The sequence below is a fragment of the Canis lupus genome, chromosome X, assembly GCF_011100685.1.
Source record: "Canis lupus familiaris isolate Mischka breed German Shepherd chromosome X, alternate assembly UU_Cfam_GSD_1.0, whole genome shotgun sequence".
Lineage (NCBI taxonomy): Eukaryota > Metazoa > Chordata > Mammalia > Carnivora > Canidae > Canis > Canis lupus.
Genome location: NC_049260.1, coordinates 945,610 through 967,610, shown reverse-complemented (window position 1 = coordinate 967,610; position 22,001 = coordinate 945,610). Strand labels below are relative to the sequence as shown.

The following is a 22,001-nucleotide window of genomic DNA, read 5'->3' as shown; positions in this document are numbered from 1 at the left end:
TCCTGCCCCGTAAACCATCGTGGACACCTCTTCCCAACAGAGTCCATTGTTCCCCGTTTGCCACCAGAGACTTCAAAACAAGAAATTACCAAGAATAAAAAAATAAATAAATAAATAAAAAGAGTGCCAGAAATGAGCAAGGAGTCAGTTCTCCCAAGACGGTACCATGGTTAACTTGTACGCACCCGATAACAGAGAGTCAGAATACAAAGGGCAAAATCTGACAGGAAAGCGAGGAGAATGTGCTGTATCTGCTATTAAGGTTGGAGGTGTCAGCACCGCCCCTCATCAGTCACTGACAGACCCCACAGCTGGGAGGACAGCGAGGGTGGACCGGCCTGGACAGCACTGTGGCCACCCCGCCTTCCTTGCACCACAGGGGCTGGATGTACATGCAGAGCCCTGGATGGGGTCTTCAAAACTCACACTCCTGAGTCTCCTCCCCATGACATCCCATCGGGCAGGTATGGGGCTGGCATTCTCCACCCTTCCCGGGGCCCTCCTGCACCCCCACCCACCAGCCACATATACATCCCATGCGCCCTGAAGGCCACACACTCCCCAGCTGTACCTCCCTCCTCGTCCCAATGCACCAGCGTGTTCCAGGTCGACACCTGTTGCCATAAGCCCCCTCCTCACCGTTGCTCCCTCCAGCATACAGACCTCCGGCTGGAGAACATCAGTCACGAAAACCCAAACCCACCTCCCTGAGCTCACATAGAGCACTCCCCGTGACCTCAGAGACCTCCCCCTGACCTCAGAGACTTCCCAACACCCGGTCCCAGGACATTCTGAGCCACTGACGGGGCCAACAAACGTCCAGCGCTGGCTGGGCTACAGGGACCCGGACGGGATTTCCGGGAAGCGTTTCCAATCACTGGGCGCCTGAGCACATCTTGCACCCTCACCTGAGCAGGTGAGAGACAAGATAAGAGCCATGCCAGAGAAAGAAAGACGCGAGTGTGCCGTGTCCATCTCGGTTTGTGCCAGGGAGCTGGGGTGCAGGAGGCCTGTGACCAGCCGTCCACATGCGGACAAGATCTGCGTGTTAGCGACACACGGGCGGGTGGAGGGATGGTTAGCGTCTGCAGTCCCAGCAGGAGCGCCGACTCCTGCCTGTTACGAGGCCAGGTGAGAAAAGAGCGACTTTCACCTTGATTGACTTTAGAAAGCGGCTCTTTAGCTTTCGTGAATCTGCTAGAGTCTAGCTCAGTAAATCGAACGCCTCTTAGGACGCAGGATCCTCCTTCCACGGGCAGAGTTCACAGCGACAGCCCTACGAAGTGCATCGTTGCCCACGAGCTAGCGGCTCTAAAGGAAGCGATGATTTCGATCTGTGTCAGAGCTGCTCAACTACGCTCAGCCCAGGAACGCAGCCCCAAGAGCTTAAACAAACAAACAGAAAGGCTGGAAAATATTAGTTCATTGGAAAAAGGTTTTATTTCACAAAAAAATGCAAACTGGAATAAACACCATCTTTCCTAACGCAAACATTACAGCTATTTTTAAGTGTTTCTTGAGCTTCACTTGGAGAAGCAAATGATTATAAAATTTAACAAGTTTTTAGCCTTAAATCTGTTTGAAACGTTCCAAGTAAAAATAATTTAGCAAAACAGCTTCTTAAAAAAACCACACACGCTAACCTCGACTAGAAACCAAAGCTTTTAACCAACCCCCTTTTTTTTTCTTTATATGCTTAATCACCAGTTTGTAACGTGAACGTCTCTGAAGCGAACGAGCATCGGACCGTGCTGGGGGCGCCCCCCGCGCACCGACGCCTTAGAAAGCACGTCTGAGTGTTGACCTTAAGGACTGGCACGGTCTCCAGGCGTGACGTGACGGGTCACCAGCGCCGCCGGGTGCTACTGGCATCCTAACTGCGCTTCCCAATCAGTTAAAATCACAAAAGAAAAAGAAAAAAAAAAAAAAAAAAACACACCACCAGGGCAGGGCCTTTTCGAATTTTCGTGGCCCTGTGGGACCATGGCCGTCTGTCCATACGTGACCGTCTGTCCCCAGTGACGTGCAACCGGCCTCCCGAGAATCAGCGCACATGCGGGTGCCCCCAAAGGGGACAGAGACGCTGCTCCGCCTGCGTGTACAGGGGGCTCTGCACTCGTCACCACTCGGCAAGCGCGTTTCCTGACTGAGAGGGAATCGGTGACGTTAAAGCTATCGGATCAACAGTTTGAAGGGACAACTAAAGCTAGCGACTGAGGGCTGCGCGTTCCGACACAAGGGCCGCCAGAGGCTCACCAAGGGACACTTGCAAGGCGCGGCCGTCCTGCCCGGTGGCCCCCTGGCTGCGCTCTGCGGAGGCCGGGCAGAGGAGGGGCCAGAGCGCCACAGGGCCTCGTCTCCGCGGGACGGCCACGTGCGGGAACGCCCTGCATTACCTGTTCCAGGTGCTGCGGTGCCGGCTGGGGGACCCTGAGCGCGACCGGTCGCGGTCGCTGCGGCGGTGGCGGCTGCGCTTCCTGCCCGAGCCGCCCCTGCGGTCGCGGCTCCGCTCCCTGCGGCTGGAGCGCTCCCTGCTGTGGGACCTGCGGGAGCGGTTGTGGTCGGGGCTCGCGCTGCGCCGCGGAGGGCTGTCGTCCTGGCGCGAGTGCTTCTTGTGCTGCCGCCGCTCTTTCCGCGGCTGCCTCCCGTCCTCCCGGCTGCCAGCCCGCCGCGGCCGGCTCCTCTCCCGCTTGTGTCTGTCGTCCTCCCCCCGGCCCCCGCTGGACCGGCCGCGGCTCCCGCTGGGCTCGCGGTTGCACTTGTCTTGCTCCGAACGGGTGTCCTTTTTGGGTACGCTCTGGTCACAGGCGGCGGGCACGCCCTTGGGTTGCTGGTTGTTGTCGGGAATGCAGGCGAGGACGCCGGGGCACCTCTTCTCAGGTGAGCCGTCCCCCGCGGCGGCCAGCCGAGCGCTCAGGCCTTCCCTGCACTGGGCCTCCTCAGCCAGGCTCCCGTTCACATTTTTGGGCGTGCTGTCGGCCTCCGGCCGGGGCGGGGTCTCCCTCGGGGTGCCGGGGGGCGGCTGGCCCACGAGGGGGTGCAGGGAGGCCGCGCCCACGCAGCCGGCCGACACGGTCTGCAGGATGTCCAGCACGGGCTGCAGCAGGTCTGCGTGGGAGACGCCGAGCTCGTCCTGCGTGTGCGGGTCGTCGGCCTTCTTGCTCAGCAGGATGCTCAGCAGGCGCTCCCGCAGCTCCCGCTCCTTGCGCTGCAGCCCCAACGCGCGCTCCTTCTCCTCCTCCACGCGCCGCAGCTCGGCCTCCTGCAGCCGCCGCCTCTCCTCCAGCTGCTGCAGCCGCAGCGTCTCCTCCTTCTGCTCCTGCTCCTGCAGCTTCATGGCCTGCAGCACAAAGGGGAAGACGCGGACATGTACCTCGCGCACCCCACACGCTCCCAGGAGGCGCTGGGTTTGTGGATGCCCTGAGGCCTGGGGGTACCGGGTGGACGCTCCGGCCGGAGTGCGGCCCGCCCGTCCCTACCACGCCCGGGCCGTCATGCGTCCGAGCGAGAAGGAAACCCCGAGGCGAAGCTACGTGGCACAGCCCCGGGGCGGGCATTCCGGGTGGGGCCTGGCCCCTCCGAGGCGCACACGGGGCCTGCTGTGAGGTCGCAAGCGGTCACCAGCGTCAGGGAGCTGAGATTACGAGGCGGACACACGCTGCCGTGGCCGCCGCGGGACGTGCGGGGCCTGGCCTGGGTTAGCGTCTTCAATATTCACCATGAAACAAGAGCTGAGCTGCCACGTCTCAGCGCGCCTGCCAGTCTCCTTCCCGGGGACTTATCACAACTGTAATTAGACAACAGGTTATGGGGTCGCCCCGCGCCTGACTCCGCGGGGCACGCGGCCTGCCCAAGCACAAGGAGTGCCGGGCGGGGTCCCCGCGCGTCCCCGGCCCCCGGCTCGCAGGAGTTACCGGTCGGGCCTCCGGAAGGAGCGGGTGGGAGGAACGAGGCGGCTCTCAGCTCTGAGGCGCTCATCCGCAGCGCGCCGGCTGACACCTGTCAGATCCAGGGCCGCGGACGAGGGACGTGGGCCGACCAGGCCCCATGGCGCCCGCTGAGCCCCGCAGGGACGCCGCCGCACGGGCCCTGTCTAGCAGCGGGCTCGGCCCTCAGCCTCCCGCAGCCCCTGGCCGCTGGCCTGTGGGGTCAGAGCAAAGCCCACGGTCCCGACGGTCCCGGGCACAGCATCTGCCGCAGGCGGGCATCCGCAGGGGCCTAGGGGAGCTCGGCCACTCCCGCCGCCCGGGCAACGGTGACCCTGCGTGCCTGCTCCTTGCGGGCTTCGGGGACCGAGTCTGGGAGGCGTGAGTGCAGGTGACGCTCGTCACGGCGCTACGAGCTCTGCGCAACGACACACCCTAGCATCTGGGACCAGGCAGGAAGGCTACAAGCTACCGACGATGGCGTGGCTGTGAGCACGAACGTCCGTTCTCACGGGGGCGGCGGCCGCCACCTCCCGCTCCGGGCCGCTGGCCAGACCCCCGCGCCCGCCCATCCACGCGCCCGCCGTACCTTGGCCCTGCTCAGCAGCTCGGCGATCAGCCTGATGGACTGCAGGTTGCGCTGGGCCAGCAGCAGCTTGCGCTCTTCCAGCTTGATCTTCTCCTGCAGCTTCTTCTGCTCCTCCGCCTGCAGCTTCTCCAGCTTCTTCTGGTTCCGACGGAACTCGCGATCGCGCTGCTTCTGCTCCCTCTTGCGCAGCTTCTCCTCCCGCTTCCTCTCTCTCTCCAGCTCTTCGAGTTCCTTCTGTTTCCTGCGCAAAATACATGAGGGCTCCGTGAGGCATCTACGCCGCGCCGCGGGTCAGCGCTCAGGACGCGGTCAGCGGGCACAACTAGGCAAGCGCGGACAGCATGGCCACCGGGGCACGTGCACGAGCGCCGCCCTTCTCTTCATCCCCGTGGATAAGGTCGGGGGACAGGAGTACTCCCCTACTACTGGGACGGGTAGTAAGTTTCTGCGGAATCTGAGGAACTGGAGAACGGGCAGGCACACGCCGGAGCGAGAATTTTCAGGACCTTGGGAGGGAGTATCCTACTAACCAAGCTCAAGCCTCAGAATAGAAGGGGTGGCTCTAATGGCACAGGGAGATCAGGTCTGAACAACACACACACACAGGTCCAGAGGCCAGCAGCGGCCCCGGGATGCAGTACCAGGCAGGAGCACCGGGCAGGAGCACTGCGCAGGACTACTAGGGAAGAACAGCAGGCAGGAGCACTAAGCAAGAGCGCCAGGCAGGACTAGTAGGCAGGAGCAGCAAGCAGAACTAGTAGGCAAGAGCATTAGGCAGGAGCACCAGGGAGGACTACTAGGCAAGGGAAGCAGGGAGGAGCAGCAGGCAAGAGCACCAGGCAGGAACACTGAGCAGGAGCACTGGGCAGGAGCACCGAGCAGGAGCACTGAGCAGGACTACTAGCCAAGAACACCAGGCAGGACTACTAGGCAAGAGCATCAGGCAGGGGCACTGAGCAAGAGCACCAGGCGGGAGCACCAAGCAGGACTACTAGGCAGGATCACCAGGCAGGAACACCAGGCAGGACCCCTGAGACACAGCGTGCCTGCCCCACAAGCCACACAAGTGGACAGGAGAGGAACGCTGGACCCGGGGCCAGTGCAGGAGGTGGAGAGGAGCATCAGGACACACCCAATGCCCAGTGGCATGCCAGCCCATGACAGCATGGGGGGCGCACAGAGGAGGTCGTGCACACGGCAGCCGGCTCAGGGAATAACTGTGAGTACAGGCAACGCTGAGATGTGACAGCCCCCATCGCTAGGGCTCTGCAAACACGGACGAGTACACGTGTGTGTGGTCACACGGAACGTTCTGGGGGCGTTCTGCTCCGGGAACCACTGAAGACAGAACAGTATGTGCCCTGCAACCCCCCGTGAATGAGATTCCAGAAGAGACAAACGTGCACAGACGGGACAGCGAGGACGGTGGTCAGGAGCTCAGAGATCCCCGAGGTGCGGCCGCTTCCACACAGCCGGCCACCGCCTCAGCACAACCCCTGCAGACAGGCCTTCCTCTCACACGAACCCCACGGAGCCCAAGAACTCACACCCTCCGTGTTCCAGGGGTGGGGGCCCCAACGTGAGGATGGCGAGCGGCCAGAGCAGCAGGCTCTGCAGGCCCCGGCCCTGCCCCTTCGCGGCTCGCCATGACCGCAGCACCCGCAGCACCTGCGCTGCCCCCCGTCTGGGAGCCCCGTGTGCCCAGCTCGCCTGCAGCCCACACACAGGGAAGGCCGGTCCTCAGGCCGCGTGCGCACGTGTCCCACCACTAACACCCAGGGAGTGGGGCCGCACAGGGAACCCTGCCCGCTGGGGGCATGTGGGTCGTGATCAGCAGGCACACGCACGGCGAAGGGCTGGGCTGCTGGGATAGTGCCGAGGTCAGAGGAGCCGCCCGTGCCCTTCCCGCCCCGGCCCCAGAGGTGCTGACCCAGGGAGCGGCCGGGCAGTGTGACATCCCCAGCACATCCCCAGGAGTGGCGTCCATGGCACAGCTCCGCGCCAGCACGCACCCCACTGCCCCGCAACCACCCCGCCACCACACGCTCCCAGGAGGGATCCGGGAGGGGAGCTGGGTCAGCAGTGACGCACACGGTCTGCACCCACCACCCCCGACGGGACGCTGGAGCGGGAGCAGTGCGCAGCGTGGCCCTCCGTCTGCAGTAGAGCGGAAGCTACGGAAGCAAACCTACGCGCGGCAGCCGAGGAGCGCGGAGTCCGCTCGACGCACGGATAAACCGCAAGACCAGGCGCAGGTGAACCCGGACACCACACGCACATCCAGCCTGCACACACACGACACCCACAGGAGGCTCTGCATGGAAGGCGCCATCTAGGCCCCTGGGAGGCACGTGCATGCACCTGCTCACAGAGATGTACACACACACACACACACACACACACACGACAACCACAGGAGACTCTGCATGGAAGGCGCCCTCCAGGCCCCTGGCAGGCACATGCTCACACCTGCACACTCAAACGTGCACACACACACACACGACGCCCACAGGAGGCTCTACACAGAAGGCGCCGTCCAGGCCCCCAGCGGGCACGTGCTCACACCTGCACACAGACTCACGCACACAGCGGGCGTCCAGGGGCCGTGTACAGCCCTCGCGTGTGCACACACACCTTTCCTCCGCTCGCTGCCTCTCCTCGGCCTCTTTCTCTCTGCGCTTTTGCTCTTCCCTCTGCTGCTCCAACTCCTGAAGCTTCTGCCTCTCGAGCTGCCGCTTCTTAATGGAGGCGTCGCTCAGGTGTTTGGTGGAGTCGAAGGAAACCTTCGAGAGAAGAGAGCGCAGTGACCCACGGGCGCGCCACAGGACAGGCGGTCCCAGGCGGCTCCGCTCACGAGCAGGGAACCCCGCCCCCACAGGTGGCCCCACCCAGGACGTGGGGTCCACAGGCAGGCGTGCCTCGGACACGCGAACACACAGGGCCAGTGATACTCTGCCCTGCGCTCCCGTGTGAAGCCGGGATGCCAGCGGGGCGCGCGCTCTGAGACACGGCTGGCCTGCCCCGTTTGCTGGCAGGGAAGCCCGTCATGCTCCTCAGGGACAGTGTGTTCCCCTCCCCCCCCAGCAGGGCCCCTCCGTCCCCTGGACCTGCACCACCAGCCGGCCGCCACAGGCCCCCCTCCGCCGCCGAGGGCCCCCGCAGCCTGGCTCCTCCGCGGGGCCGCCTGTGCGCCTGCCCACACCCGGAGCCGCATGCCACACGAGGGGCACGCTGCCCCCCACCGCCCGCAGCAGGCGGCCCGGCGGGGGCTCACCTTGATGTTGCACGCCACGGCCTTTCCGTCCTCCCCCTTGTACATGAGCTTCATGCCGCGCAGGGCGCTCATGGCCTGGATGAAGCCCACGTACTCGCGGTACTGCACGTAGGCCTCGAAGTTCAAGTGGCCCCCGAAACTGAAGGTGTGGAAGTTGCGCCCGGTCATCTCCTCGCGGTAGGGGTCCAGCATGGGGATGTCCACGTTCCGGATCTCCCCGAACTTCTCAAACACCTTGACCAGGACCTCCTCGCTGGGCTTCTCGGAGCCCGACTCCTTGAGGGCGAACCACTTGCAGGGCAGCCCCTCCAGGTGGATGGTGTCCGGCCGCTCCCCGGGCAGCGTCTCGTTCATGTCCTTGGCATCACGGAAGAAAGAGTCCCAGTCGTGGCGGGTGGGGAAGTCGATCTTGAACTCGGCGGCGCGCACCTTGAGGATGTCGGAGAAGCCGCTGAGCTTGATGGTCTTGCCATCCAGGCAGGCCAGGAACGACTTGACCAGGCTCTTGTTCTCCACCTCGCCCTCGAAGCGGATGAAGTCCATGGTGCTCTTGGAGATGCGCAGCGTGGAGAACTGGTGGTTGTGCACCATGCCCTTCAGCCTCTCCATCACCTCCCAGTTGGAGATGGACTTCCCGGGCTGCTTCAGCTGCGGGAGCGCCACGCTGATGGTCATCTTCGTGATGGGCTTCAGGTACAGGCCGTACGGGGGGCACAGCTCCACCGCCTCAGACGTGTCGTGGACTATGGTAGCCGCGGCCATAGCCGGGACCTCGGGCCTGAAACACAGACACGGGCGGTCAGGGTGGGCGCGGAGAGCAGCGTGCACGCGCCCGGCCCCACGGCAGGCCTGCGGACACCGGCGTGCTTCTCTGCCGTGCCACGGGCACACCTGTCTGCTGCACTAAAACACGCCGTCACCTGCCCTCATGTTTTGTGTTTTTTAATCAGAGGAAACCAGGCTGACGAGAACCTCTAAGAGCAGCCGAGTGCACCAGCCTTTGTGGGTGCCCAGCAGCAGCAGCAGCGGGGCTCCCAGGGCCGTGGACCAACACTGCTAGGGGCTCCCACTGCCGTCCACGGGCGACATGCGGGCTGGGAGCAGCACCCAGGTCCCCCGGGCTGCAGGCTCAGAGGCTGGGGCAGGAAGGGGCACGAAGGGGCAGGAAGGGGCAGGAAGGCGCTCGGCTGCAGCCGGGGGAGGGTGTGCGCAGGTGGTGGCCCGGAGGAAGCAGGAAGGAAGTTCCCGGCCGACACATCCACCGACAACTGCCCCATGGACTCCCGTTCCCTCCGCACCCGCCATCAAGGGACAAGCACAAGGGCCCCTGCACAGCTGGGGCTCCCTGTGGGCACCCGTCCTCTTGCACCCTCTCTGAGCCCCCCCTTCTGCTCGGACCAGTGCGCGGCTTCCGGAGAGATCCGAGCTGCAGGCACGAGCCCAAACGGTACAGGTGGCTGCCTCCGCCGACACCCACGGGCTGGGAAGCTTCCCCACAGGCCCTGAGGCTCAGGTGGGGCGGGGTGTGCAGGGCACAGGAGCCCCCAGCCCAGTCTAGGGGGGTGCAGTAGGACAGTGACCTCCCACACAGGAGCAGCTGCAAGGCAGAGACTCCCAGCCTGGTCTAGGAAGAGCCCCATACTGCAGAAATGCAGTAGGAGAGTGACCCCCACAGAGGAGCAGCTGCAGGGCAGAGGAGTCCCCAGCCTGGTCTAGAGGGGAGCCCCACACGGGGGGGTGCAGTAGGACAGTGACCTCCATAGAGGAGCAGCTACAGGGCAGAGGAGCCCCCAGCCCGGTCTAGGGGGGAGCCCTACACCAGAGGTTGCAGTAGAGCAGTGAACCCCACACAGGGGGTGCAGGGCAGAGGAGTCTCCAGCCTGGTCTAGGGGGAAGCTCCACACTGGGGCGGGGGGGGGTACAGTAGGGGAGTGACCCCCACACAGGAGCAGCTGCAGGGCAGAGGAGCCCCCAGCCTGGTCTGGGGGGAGCCCCACACAGGGGGGGGTGCGTACAGTAGGGCAGTGACCCGCACACAGGGGGGTGGAGGGCAGAGGAGCCCCCAGGCCGGTCTTGGGGGTGAGGGGCTCTGGTGCTGGCTGAGACCCCAGACGTCTGCCCAGGACAGCAAGGGCCATCCGGGAGCCTGAGCAGACGGGGCAGTGCCCCCCCCCAACAGCACCATCCACACCCACTCCATGACCCGGGTACCCCAGGGCCGTCCCCGTAACCCCCATCCCTGGTGGCTGCCCCGGCCCCTCCCTGTGCCCCGCCCCCAGCAGGTCCTTCAATGCGTCACTGCCAGCCGCTCCCACCAATAGCTCCCCAGGCTCCCCAAGCCCCGGGACAGCCTGCGACACCGGCCCTTTACCCCAGCGTCTAGGGCACCAGGGCAGCCCCCAGGACTCTGAGCCTGTGTAGCAGCAGCAGCCCCTGTATCCCCCACGGCCTGCCCCCCACTGCAGTACCCGTGCTGTCCGCAGCCCCCCGCCCCGACCTGACCCCGCCGTCACGCCCACACTCCATGACCCCCCTTCCAGCCCACAGCCCCCAGGACCCGGGCCGGCCCCTGTAACCGCCGGAGACCCGCAGACAGCAGCCCTCGGAGCCCCGCCCCCTCCCACAGCCCCAGGAGACTGGTGCCCCCAGGCCTCCAGCCGCAGGCCCCCCCTCCCGGCTCCACGGAGTCCCCAGCCACAACGCAGAGCCCCTAACCCTGAGTCCAGCCCTGCACCGCAGACCCTCGCCTGCCGTACGTCCCCGCACCCAGCCCCTGCCCTTCCCCGACTGCAGCGCCCTGCTATCTAGGCCCCCTGCTCGGGGAACCCCGGCCTCGCAGATCCCCTCCCCCTCCCCCCGCCCCCCCAGCACCCGGCCAGCAAACCCCAGCCCAACCACCCACCCAAGTGCCCGCCGCCCTCGCAGACTCCGGACCCGCCCGCGGCGCCCCGCCCCGCCCCGACGCCCCCTCCCCGCTCCCCGCAGCTCCTAGGCTCTCTGGACCCCGTCGTCTCAGCACCCCCAGCCCCGCAGACACCCCCACACCCCCGTAACGTCCTCAGGGCCCCAGGCCATCCGTGACGCCGACGCCGCCCCCAGGCCATCCGCAGCCCCCGGAGCCCGGCCCCCTGCACACACGGCCCCGGGGCCGCTGGTCGTCCAGGTCCCAGCCCACCCCTCCGCAACGACCCCCTGCCCCACCGAGGCTGACGTCCTACCCACCGGCCCCGGCAGCCCTCCACGCCGGGGCCCCAGGAGCTCCCACACCTCGCAGACCCCGCCCCCTGGAAGCCCCGCCCCTGGAAGCCCCGCCCCGCAGCGCCCAGACCTCGTAGGCCCCTGCCCCTGTGCCCCAGGGGCCCCCGCAGACTCCGCCCCCGCAGGCCCCTCCCCCGGTGCCCCGCAGACTCCGCCCCCGGAAGCCCCGCCCCCGCAGCACCCAGACCTCGCAGGCCCTTCCCGTGCCCCCGCTGACCCCGCCCCCTGGAAGCTCGGTCCCCGCAGCACCCAGACCCCGCAGATCCCTCCCCCCACCGTGTCTCCGCCGTAGCAGACCGCGGACCCCCCGCAGCACCGAGACTAGGAGGCCCCTCCCCCCGGGGCCCCCAGGGCCCCCGCAGACTCCGCCCCTGGAAGCCCCGCCCCCGCAGCGCCCAGACCTCGCACACCCCTCCCCGCAGTGCCCCCGGTCCCCGCCCCGCCGTCGCACACCCCGGCCTCCCTGGAAGCCCCGGCCCCGCAGCACCCAGAACCCGTAGACCCCGGCCCACCCCCCGGAAGCCCCTGCGCCCATGCACCCCTCCCCTCGCCGCCCCCCGGGCCCCCGCGCTCGCAGACCCCGGCTCCCCGACCGGAGCAACCAGACCCCTCGCCGCTCCCCCCGCTCCCCCCGGTGACCCCGGCCCACCCCCGGAAGCCCCAGCCCCCGGAGCGCCCGTCCCCTCGCTGCCCCCGGAGCCCCCCGGAGCCCCCGCCCTCGCAGACCCGGTAGACCCCTCCCGTGCGTGCCCCCGGTGCCCTCCGCCCTCGCAGACCCCGGTTCCCGGCTGCCCTCGCAGACCCCGGTCCCCGGCTGCCCCCCGGAGCCCCCAGACCCGGCAGACCCTCCCGTGGGTGCCCCCGGTGCCCTCCGCCCTCGCAGACCTGGTTCCCGGCTGCCCCCGGAGCCCCCGCCCTCGCAGACCCCGGTCCCCGGCTGCCCCCCGGGGCTCCCAGACCCCGTCCCCGTGCCCCCGGTGCCCCCCGCCGGGCACCGAGACCCCTCGCCCCTCCCTCGGTGCCCCCGGTGCCCTCGCAGACGGCCCCCGGACCCCCGGACCCCCGGACCCCCGGCCCGCAGAGCGCCCCTCCCCCTCGGTGCCCCCGCTGCCCCCCGCCCTCAGCGACCCCAGCCCCCCCCCCGCCGGAAGCCCCGGCCCCGTCCGCGGAAACGGCTGGTCACGGGGTGTCGCTCACCGGCGCGGGGCTCCGCCTGCGCCCCCGGCCACCGCCGCCCAGGCCCGAGCTCACCGCCGACCCGCGACGACCCCGCAGCCGCGGCCTCTCCGCCCGGCGCCGCCACCCTCCGCCGGAGGCGCCCCCGACGCCACTCGCCGTCGCCGCCGCCCGCCCCTGTGACGCACTTCCGCTTCCGGCGCTCGTGGCCGCGGAAGCGGCCGCGCGGCGGCTCCCCGTTTCGTCTGCCGGGCCTGGCCCCGCCCCGGAGGCGGGACTTCCGGGGGGCCCCCGCGAGGGGGGGCGGGCCGGCCCGGGCTTGGCACTGCGCGTGCGCGAGTCCGCCCCGCCCCCCAGGCGCCAGCTGTGCCCGCGTCCAGCCGGAGGCCTCACCTGGGCCGCGCTTCTGCGGCAGGTGCACGGGCCGCGCCGGGCCCCTCGCGCTGTCGGGACCACGCACCGCCTGCCGCCGCGCCGCACGGTCAACGCGGAGCTCACTTATTTACTACTTAGTTACTATTATTTACTACGCGTCTGGATTGCGGAATTGAAGTTACAATGTAACCACGTCGAAGTATGTAACGGGATAGACACCCACGTCTTCGTGCTTTAGCGCCCTCGCGTCTCTCCTCCTCGTGTAGTTTGTTCTGACACACAATTCACTTTGAAATATGATTTGTTTCTTAAAGATTTAAAGTATTTTAAGTGAACGTTTTTATTTCACCTGTTTATTTATTTATTTATTTATTTTTAATTTTTTTTTAAGGTATTTATTTATTTATTTGTGATAGTCACAGAGAGAGAGAGAGGCAGAGACACAGGCAGAGGGAGAAGCAGGCTCCATGCACCGGGAGCCCGACGTGGGATTCGATCCCGGGTCTCCAGGATCGCGCCCTGGGCCAAAGGCAGGCGCCAAACCGCTGCGCCATCCAGGGATCCCTCACCTGTTTATTTAAATGAACATATTTATGCACATGCATATGCTCATTATAAAACTTGCAAATCCACATAAAATACTTTCAATGTGTAATATGTCATGATCTTTGACACACGTATCTGTAAATGATGCATTAAGTTAACACATTAAGCTCCCACAGTAGGCGAGACACTGTATGAGGCAGGTGTTGAGGGAGGGGCACGTGGGTGGCTCCGGCCTGGTGAGCCTCCAACTCTTGTTTTCAGCTCAGGTCATGATCTGGGGATCATGGGGTCAAGCCCCCCTCCCCCCCCCCCCCCCCCCCCCGGGTAGGCAGGCTGTATGCTCAGCGGGCCATCCTGCTTCTCCCTCTCTCTCTCCTCCGCCCCCCTCGTCACACACTCTCAGTCTCACTCTATCAAATAAATAAAATCTTAAGGGGGAAAAAAAAAGTATGTCACAAGACCGCCAAGTGAAAATCCAGGGTGGCAGAGCAAGCACACAGATCCTCTGTCGTTTGCACAGGTGCCAAAACCTGAGCTTCGGAGGGGGCCGGAGTGGGTGCAGGGACCCTGGTGTCACATGGGGCTCCTGGCTCTCTGGGTGTCTGGTAGGTGTGAGTCACGTCGTCTGGGTGTCTTCTGCGTGTGAGTCACGCCGTGCTGTTCATAAGCCGCCCATGACAGCGAACATGATCATGCACCCCTGGCAAGGACGACACAGAGGGTCTGCGGGCCCCGGGTTGGGGAGGGGCGGGAGTGGGGACCAGTGTTTGAACCCAGACAGGCTCCTGGGTGGGAGGTGCGGCTTTGCCGTCCTTATATAACTCCTCCTCCGTGTTGGGAACGGAGAGGTGCTTGGGATTCTCGTTAAAACCTTCTCCCCAAGGCTGCTTGCGAGTCGATGGCGCGTTTCCCCGGGGAACTGTTAAATTTGGAAACTGTTTTTCCTCTCTGTTCTCTGAAGCATTTGCAAAGCAAATTGAGAAATGAGATACTCTTTCAGGACCTGCACACCTAAGACGCGGTTGTAAGAATTAAAAAAAAAAAAAAAAAAGTTCAAGGAAACCTCTTCTGTGTTTGAGCAAGATACCCCTCTTCTGGATGCACCTCAGAAATAGAGAAACAAAGTCCCTAATACCTGCAGCTCTGCCCTAGTGCACTAGTGTGGTGAGTGCATAGCTGCATAAGTTACCCTCGCTGAGTGGGGATGAAGGCTGGCAGGATGATGGGATTCGCTCCCGGGGTGCTATGCCAAAGGTGAAGGCATTTTGCAGTTGTCATTAAAGTCCGTAATGAGTTCGTGCAAGCTAATCAGAAGCAAAAATCCGTCCTGGGTGGGCCTGGCCCAATCAGGTGTAGAAGTCAGGATTAAGACAGGCGTGAGATCTGCAGCAGCTGAGACACAGCCTGCTTGCCCTAAAAAAGAATCAAACCGCCTATGGAGAAGATCATTTGGCAGGAACTGCCGGGTGGCCTCTAGGAGGTGAAGGTGTCACCGTTCCCACCACAGGGAACTGAGTTCTGCTAGTAACCAGTTAGCTTGTAAGACAGCCCGGTGTCTCCAGTGAGACCCCACCGTCCCCAGTGCTGGTTGACATCTTCCCTCCGTGTGTGTCTGTCTCTAGGCCTCTGCTCCTCATAAGGACACCAGTCATGCTGGGTTAGAGCTGACTATCCATCCATCCACCCCTCTATCCATCCATCCACCCATCTATCCATCCATCAAGCCACGTATCCATCCATCCACCATCTATGCATCCATCAGCCCATCTATCCATCCAACAACCCATCTACCCATTTATCCACCCCCTCACTGACATCTCCATTCCACCATCCAACAATTTATACAGCCAGCCCTCCCTCTGTCCCTCCCTCTACCTCATAAATCATGCCTCTGAAGCCTTAATTCAAAACAACTCCTTTCCACCAGGTGGCGCACCCACCACCCTAACGAACACTGGTGGGAGCTCTGCCGTTTTAATCCTCTAGTGTGGTTGGAAGCCAAGGTCTTGAGGGTCACTTAGTTAATCCCTCATCTATCCTCAGCAGAGACCTGTCCAGTGGTTTCCCATGAACGTTACCCTATTTACGAAATCCACCCTAGGCAACTCGTGCTCTTCCTGGAAAGTTCTCTATCGATCCCAGAACTTTTAACTCAACAAGTGCCTGACTAGTTCTAAAGCAGCAAGATAAAAAGAAAAGGGAATTCTGTTGTCTCCGCACCATGAGGGGGAGGCCGTGTGGGAACGTCACACTCTCCTCTGCTGGTGTTGGGTATGTTAACTTCCCTGATTTTCCAAAGGAAATTGAACAATGTCTACTAATTACCATTTCTACTGTGCCCACATTCTCTTCGATTTGGCAATTCCATTGCTGGTAATTCATCCCAGAGGATTATTCCCTGTGGGTATACAAAGAAACATGTGCAAGTTATATTGCACGTATGTCTGTACATACCCAGATACTTATATAAGTATGTGCAGCACATTCACGTATCAGGGGTATCTGGATTAAACATATATATATATTTTTAAGGTATACAAAGCATATGTGCAATTAATGCTTCTGGCAGCATTAATTATGAGAATGGGAAGCAGCTCAATGCACACATACAGGGTTCTGAGTCAGCCACATATTGCACCCCTACGCTGAGTCAGGCATCATTGTACTCACCCAAGAGGAGGCGACATTACAGGAAGATGGCATGTTGCAGATATGTCACAGGCTCCCAGTGTTGTGATGGTTTGGTATTCCATGGTGACTTCAGAGTGTGCAACAGCACTTGGGGGTGGTGGAACCATGGCACTGGAAAAGATGGAGAAAGGGGGATGAAGAAGGATAGAGGACTTGTAGCTAAATTAAAGGTGTCCAGCTGAATTGCAGGGGTCGTGGGTAGGAAGGATAAGAATCACCCCGAGGTCCCCGGCTCTGGCCACTGGGTGAGACTGACGACATACACTCCATCATAGGAAAATCAATTAGGAGAAGGCTCTGTTTGGCGCAGGAAGGAGGCAGGTGAGTCCAGTTGGGATGATGTTGGTTTGGAGATGCCTGAAGCCCTGATGGAACTGCCCAGTAAGATCCGGAGATCTGAGTGAGTCCAGGAGGAGGAAGAACCGTGACATTGGAGCTGCAACCCTGAGACAGTGAACTAAGCCATCCATCCTTCCATCTACCAATTCAACCATCTCTCCCTCGATCCATCCACCCATTCAATTATCAATCCATCCATTCATCTATCCAACAATTCAATTATCCATCTATTCATCCATCCAGCAATTCATGCATCCACCCATCCATCCACGTATCTACCCATCCATCTATACTAGCGTCGATCTGTGACAAGTTGCGTGGGATATTGCCAACCTAGGAAGATCACCTGAGCCTTGCCATCAGTTAAAAAAAACAAAAAAAACAAAAAAAAAAAAACACAAAACACTTGATGACATACTCTCGTTGTGGCTGACCTTTAGTCTCACCTCCTTCTGGAGGTTCACGATAATATCTTCAGTCTTCACACCCTCTTGGAGGTTAAGACTAATAAAGCATGTCTCGAAGCCCTCATCATAAACCACATCACTACATGGTCAACTGATCAAAGCTCCCAGGCAAACAAAGACAGGACAGGACATGCCGTGGCCTGGACATCACCTACCAGGAGCCGGGGCAGAGACCAGACCTCCTTTTATGTCAGGCTGAGTCTTCACCACATGAAAACAAAGTGCACAAGTCCTACAATTTATGGTAAGCAGTTTGAAAGGAGATGTGAAATAAAGCATGGCTAGGACAGGGAGGGGTCCCCTCAAGAGATCACAGCAGAAGCCTTAAGGGCGGATGTGCACGACAGCTTGTTGAAGGAAGTTGAGGGTATCCTGGCCTCTGGGGGCAGAGTGGTTTCCCCTAGGCAGGTACTGGGGAGTGGGGTGTGCTTGAATATGCTTGGAGGACTGACATTCCATGAGAAAGATCCTACAAACCTCCTGCGGGCTCCCACGCAGAATGGAGCTCTTGTGGGTCTAGGGGCAAAGCTGAACCCACAACCAGCTCTCCGCATCCAGGTGGAGGCTGTGGTTGTGTCTCACTGCTTTAAGCCCAACTTAACCCCTACATCCCCTCACCCACGTGGCCTGTCCAGATCGTACAGAGAAACGTGGTGCTTCCTGGACCTGAATGTTTGTTCGCAGAGTGTCCCCCTCTGTTCATTCTAAGACTGACTCTACATTTCCTACATGGTTTGTTCCTGCTTTAGAGACATGGGTTTGGTGTCTTCATGCCTTGGGTTTATCTACATGGGTTCAAATACGGCTTTAGTGCTTCTCTGTGATTTCTTGAAAGAGGAGTAGAAAAATCAGATGTAGAGATCAGATCAAAGGGCAGCCTCAGAACAAGAGATAAATATGCAAAACCAAGATATAGAAGTGTCCCTTCCTTTGATAGAAATGGTGTCCTCGTACTTCTCACCAGCGTACAGGACTTCTGCTTTTCTCTCCTTAGGGTCATTGGGGTATGATCCAGAATAGCATGTAAGATGCCAGGCTAGCGAGAACTGAACCAGGAAGGAGTGTGGCCTTCAGAGCAAACTGTGCAGGGATGGGCCACCTGGAAAGTTCAAGTGACAAGTGACCATTGCGAGAGGCCCAGGAGAGCAGCCCCATTATGAGGCCTCCAACAAAGAAGGCCTACCAGGGAGACCCGTAGGCAGGGTCCAAGCCTGAGACATCACTGAAAATTCCAGTGACCAGATAACTGAGGTAGGATCAAATGTCAGGGCTCTGGCAACCTCTGCACTCTCCATCCACTCATATCCACCCATCTATGCATCCATACATCCACCCACTCATCCATCCATATACTCATCCATCCGTCCATCCATTATCCATCCATCATCCATCCATCCATCTACCCCTCCATCCATCCATCATCCATCCATCCATGCATCCATCCACCCATCCATCCATCCGCCCACCCATCCATCCACCCATCCATCCGCCCATCCATCCATCTCATCCATCCATCCATCCACCCTTCCATCCATCCATCCACCCATCCATCCACTCACCCATCTCTGCATCCACCCACCCATCTATCCAACCATTCATCCATCCATCCATCCATCCATCCATCCACCAATCTGTCCTTCCAGATTTACATTTCTGCCCTCTTGACTTTAACGGGAAGCATGCTCATCACACATATTTCTCAAACCCTCCTTCGTCACCTATTTCGTGTTTCAACTGAAAGAATGTCCACGTTGGACAATTTCTCTCGACCCAATGACCATCAACCTCTCATGCTTAATCAATCCACCTCGCGGGTCCCATCCCTATTCCAAACAGCAATGTTTAGCTCATCGCCAATGTCTGTAACCGCATTTGTTGTTCTCAGTAGCGTGTGAGGGGATCATCGTTGCGTTGGTCAGCGCGTCCGGGGCGCGTGTTTGCATCGCCTTCCCCAAGGAGATGCACTCGGCACACAGAGAGTCCATGTGTTATTTGTTTGGCGCAGCAGCTGGGTTGCTCTCACATGTCGGTTACCAAGGCTTGCAGGACGCTGGGTAGCCAACATTCAAGGTGGGGCTTCCGTGGGTGTTCCGCTCCCCAGCATGAGGAGGGAAGGTGTGGCTGGTTCATTTCCTGCCTTCTTCCGGTTGCTTGTCACCTTATCAGTCACCAGGCATTGTGTGGCCACCGTGACAAGACTCTCATGCTGAATCCCAGGTACATGTAGAGCTGGGAGGGGTGTTGGCCACCACGTCCCCACTCCCTCCTTCCATGTAGCAGGGCTCAGCAGCCAGCGTGGCCAGGACTCCATGCCCATGTCCCTCCATAAACTGGCCAGTCTCCTGGTACTCACAGCATGACCCTCCCATCCTGGGCAGCTGGAGGAACAAAACCTGACCTCCTTGCTTTTTCCCTTGTGTGTGGAAGGCCAGTGGAGACCTGCCCTGGGAGGGCAAGCTGGCCATGCAGCAAGGGGACAATGGTGGATCAGCTGGCCCACAAAGCCCAACAGGAGCAGGATCTTCTCCCTGGGACAGTTGTCCATGGAAGCACGGTGCCCTTCACAAGCTCCACATCTCAGTCATTTCTTCCTAATAAATACCTATGAGCCTCGGTGCCAGGCGGGCAACCATCACAGGCCTCCCCTCCCCTCGTGAAGGCAGCAGAAACAATTCAGCAACTTTACCAAAGCATGCACCACCTGCATGCTTGCAATCACACCTGGCCCACTCAGCCTTCTCGGAAACCCTTTTGGAGATTGGAGAATAGGAAAGAAAAAAAAAGTCTTATCAGTGGCACAAACAGGAGCCCTCCTCCCTTGGCCCCAGTCCCAAAGGCGTCAGCCCGGTTATCTTCAAACGGGTATTTTTCTGGGCGGAGGTGGAGTTTACGTCACATAAAATTCACCATCTTGAAGTGAACGGTGCAATGGCATTTAGCGCACATGCTCCCGGTTGTGCAACCACCGGCTCTACTTAGTTCCAGAACATTCTCATGTCCCCAAAGGACACCCCCCATCCGCATTAGGCAGTCTCTCCCCGTCCCACTCCCCAGCGCCTGGCAGTCAGTAAATCACTTTTTTCTGCCCTAGATTCACCTGTGTTGGACATTTCATGTCAATAGAATCAGACGCCGTGCAGCCCTCGTGTGTCTGGCTTCTCTCACGAGCGTCGTATGTTCACGGTCCATCCACGGGATAGCAAGTGTCACACTATCGCGGAGTCATATTCTCCTCTAAGGCTTCCCCTCAAGCATTATTTTAGCTTTGAAAGAGCCACGGGGCGTCATTCCGCGGGTTTCGTAAACCAGATTTGTTCTCAGCAAGAGTTCTGGGAGCAGGTGTGAAGCCGACAGCGTCCCCCTGTGAAAGCCCACCTAGCAGGCGCCCGGGTACCTGTGGGATGGGCAGGTGCAATGCGTCAGACCTAGAAAGCTGCGTGTTGCATGAACAACAGCTGCGGACGAGTGACAGGACCCCGCGTGAGCCACGCCACCGTCATCAGGGTTCAGAGATGTACCTGCGAGACTGTAATACCAGAGATTGTACTACCTGTGAGAAAAGGAATGCCCCGGCTCAGGCGTGGCCACTGGAAGGTTTCGGGGAGAGGGGAGGACCAGATGGGGTTTGTTCTTTGCCTCGTAGGAGTTGCGTTCTCCGTGGGGTCCTCCGGCGGTCGGCTCCCTGCAGACAGATTTTTCTCTGCTCTGCATGAATCAGATAAACAAACAGGTGAGCCCTCCAGCTTCTCGGCGCGTGAGGCCATCCGTTCATCATGGTTAATTCTACATGTCACCCTGGCTGGGGCATGGCGCTCAGATATGTAGCCAGGTACTATTCTGGGTCTTTCTGTGATGCTATTTTGTGATGGCACATTGAAATCAGTGGATTTTGAGTAGAAGACATTGCCTTCCCTAACGTTGGTGGGCCTCGTCCAATCAGTTGAAGAAGACAAACGCACAGAAAATGAGCTCCCCAGAGCAAGAAGGAATTCAGGCTGCAGAACAGCCTTCGGGCTCAAACCATCAGTCTTCATCGGGTCCCCAGACTGCTGCTTCCACCTGCAGATTCTGGAATTGCATCTGCACAAGTGTGTGAGCCAACCCCTTAAAATAAAGCTCTCTCTGTATCTATGCATCTCATTGGCCCAGCTCAATAGACAGACACCCACATACACAGATGATTGATATGTAAATGATAGATAAATACATAGATACATAGGTGATGGGTGGCTGGGTGGGTGGATGGATGGATACATAGATACATAGCTAATGGATAGTTAGATGATGGATACGTGGGTGATGGATAAACGACGGATGGGTGGATAGATATAGAGATGCCACATAGGGAGATAGGTCGATAGATGATTGATAAATAAATTATAGATAAGCATATAGATACATAGATGGTGGATGGATGGATGGTAGATTGATCGATCAGTCGATGGATAAATGGACAGATGGATGGATGGTGGATGGATAGAAATGATTGACAGGTAGATGATGGATCAATACAGATCTCACAGACACACACACACACACACACACACACAGGTGTAGACAGACAAATGAGGCTGTTTGCTCCATTTCTGAGCTCTGGAAAACAGGAGAGTCTGAGAAGCAGGGAAGACGTGCCCCTGGCCCCAAGCAGGACAGTGTTCGCTGTGACCACAGGACTTGAGACGAGGGGTGGCGTCACGCTGACCCCAGAGGAAAACCCCAAACCACATAGGGTGGGTGCAGTCTGTGGGTAGACCCACAAGTACCAGACAGACGCCTCAGGATCAGCCCCTTGACTGTTGGCAGAAGCTTCGCGGAGATCCTGGACACCCAGGCAAGCCCCCGACACCCCACCCCTGCTACAGACCAGCCCTCCTTGGGAGCTGAGGGCTTCGGGAAGCCTGTCGAGGAAGGAGCGGGGCTGGCAGAGACCCCTCAGGAAGGCCGACTGGCGGCCCGGCCCTCCCACAGCGCTGGTGCTGCATCCAGGGCCCAGGGAGACCCCACGTCCAGTCCTGGCCACCCGTGCTGAGGGGTCAGGGTGATGCAGGGGTCAGCACAGAGAAGGCAGGGGCGGTACCTGCCACCCGTCCCCCCTACCAGTGACATGCTAGGCGGCCCGTCTCCTGGAGTCGCCCTGGGCCGTGACACTTTCTCAGACGCGCCCCGGTGCTGGGGAGCTTTTGGCATTTCGGAGGCCTGCTGGCCGGGGGATTTTGTAGGACGCACCACTGTTGGGGTTTACTCGTGTGGGTGCTCTTCTCACGGTGAGACTGGGGTTGTGGGTTTCGGGGAGCACCAGCACCGAGGGGACGCGGCTCTGTGGTCACCTCATATCCCGCACACCTGCTCTCCGCCCGACT

The 22,001-nt window shown here is 60.5% G+C and overlaps 2 protein-coding genes across 4 annotated transcripts; one reads left to right on the top strand and one right to left on the bottom strand.

Annotated features, from left to right (window-relative positions):
• Positions 1 to 1,324: 1,324 nt before the first annotated feature.
• On the bottom strand, positions 1,325 to 12,369 carry AKAP17A (A-kinase anchoring protein 17A). Of its 3 annotated transcripts, none has more exons than XM_038586719.1 (6): positions 12,299 to 12,369; positions 7,790 to 8,567; positions 7,150 to 7,298; positions 4,516 to 4,756; positions 2,397 to 3,340; positions 1,325 to 1,385 (listed from the first exon to the last, which is right to left on the bottom strand). In XM_038586719.1, the coding sequence occupies exons 2-6, from the start codon at positions 8,549 to 8,551 to the stop codon at positions 1,340 to 1,342; spliced, it is 2,142 nt and encodes a 713-aa protein (XP_038442647.1). In that variant the 5' UTR covers positions 8,552 to 8,567; positions 12,299 to 12,369; the 3' UTR covers positions 1,325 to 1,339. The 3 variants fall into 3 exon arrangements, with proteins under 3 accessions (XP_038442647.1, XP_038442646.1, XP_038442645.1); XM_038586718.1 differs by having other exon boundaries at positions 12,245 to 12,340; XM_038586717.1 differs by lacking the exons at positions 1,325 to 1,385; positions 12,299 to 12,369 and having other exon boundaries at positions 1,418 to 3,340.
• Positions 9,065 to 21,670, top strand: LOC111094809 (basic proline-rich protein-like). The gene is made up of 7 exons (XM_038586690.1): positions 9,065 to 9,236; positions 10,255 to 10,360; positions 10,439 to 10,541; positions 10,658 to 10,838; positions 11,470 to 11,776; positions 11,931 to 12,704; positions 21,445 to 21,670. Exons 1-7 carry the CDS (start codon positions 9,065 to 9,067, stop codon positions 21,668 to 21,670), a joined length of 1,869 nt encoding a protein of 622 aa, XP_038442618.1.
• Positions 21,671 to 22,001: the final 331 nt, after the last annotated feature.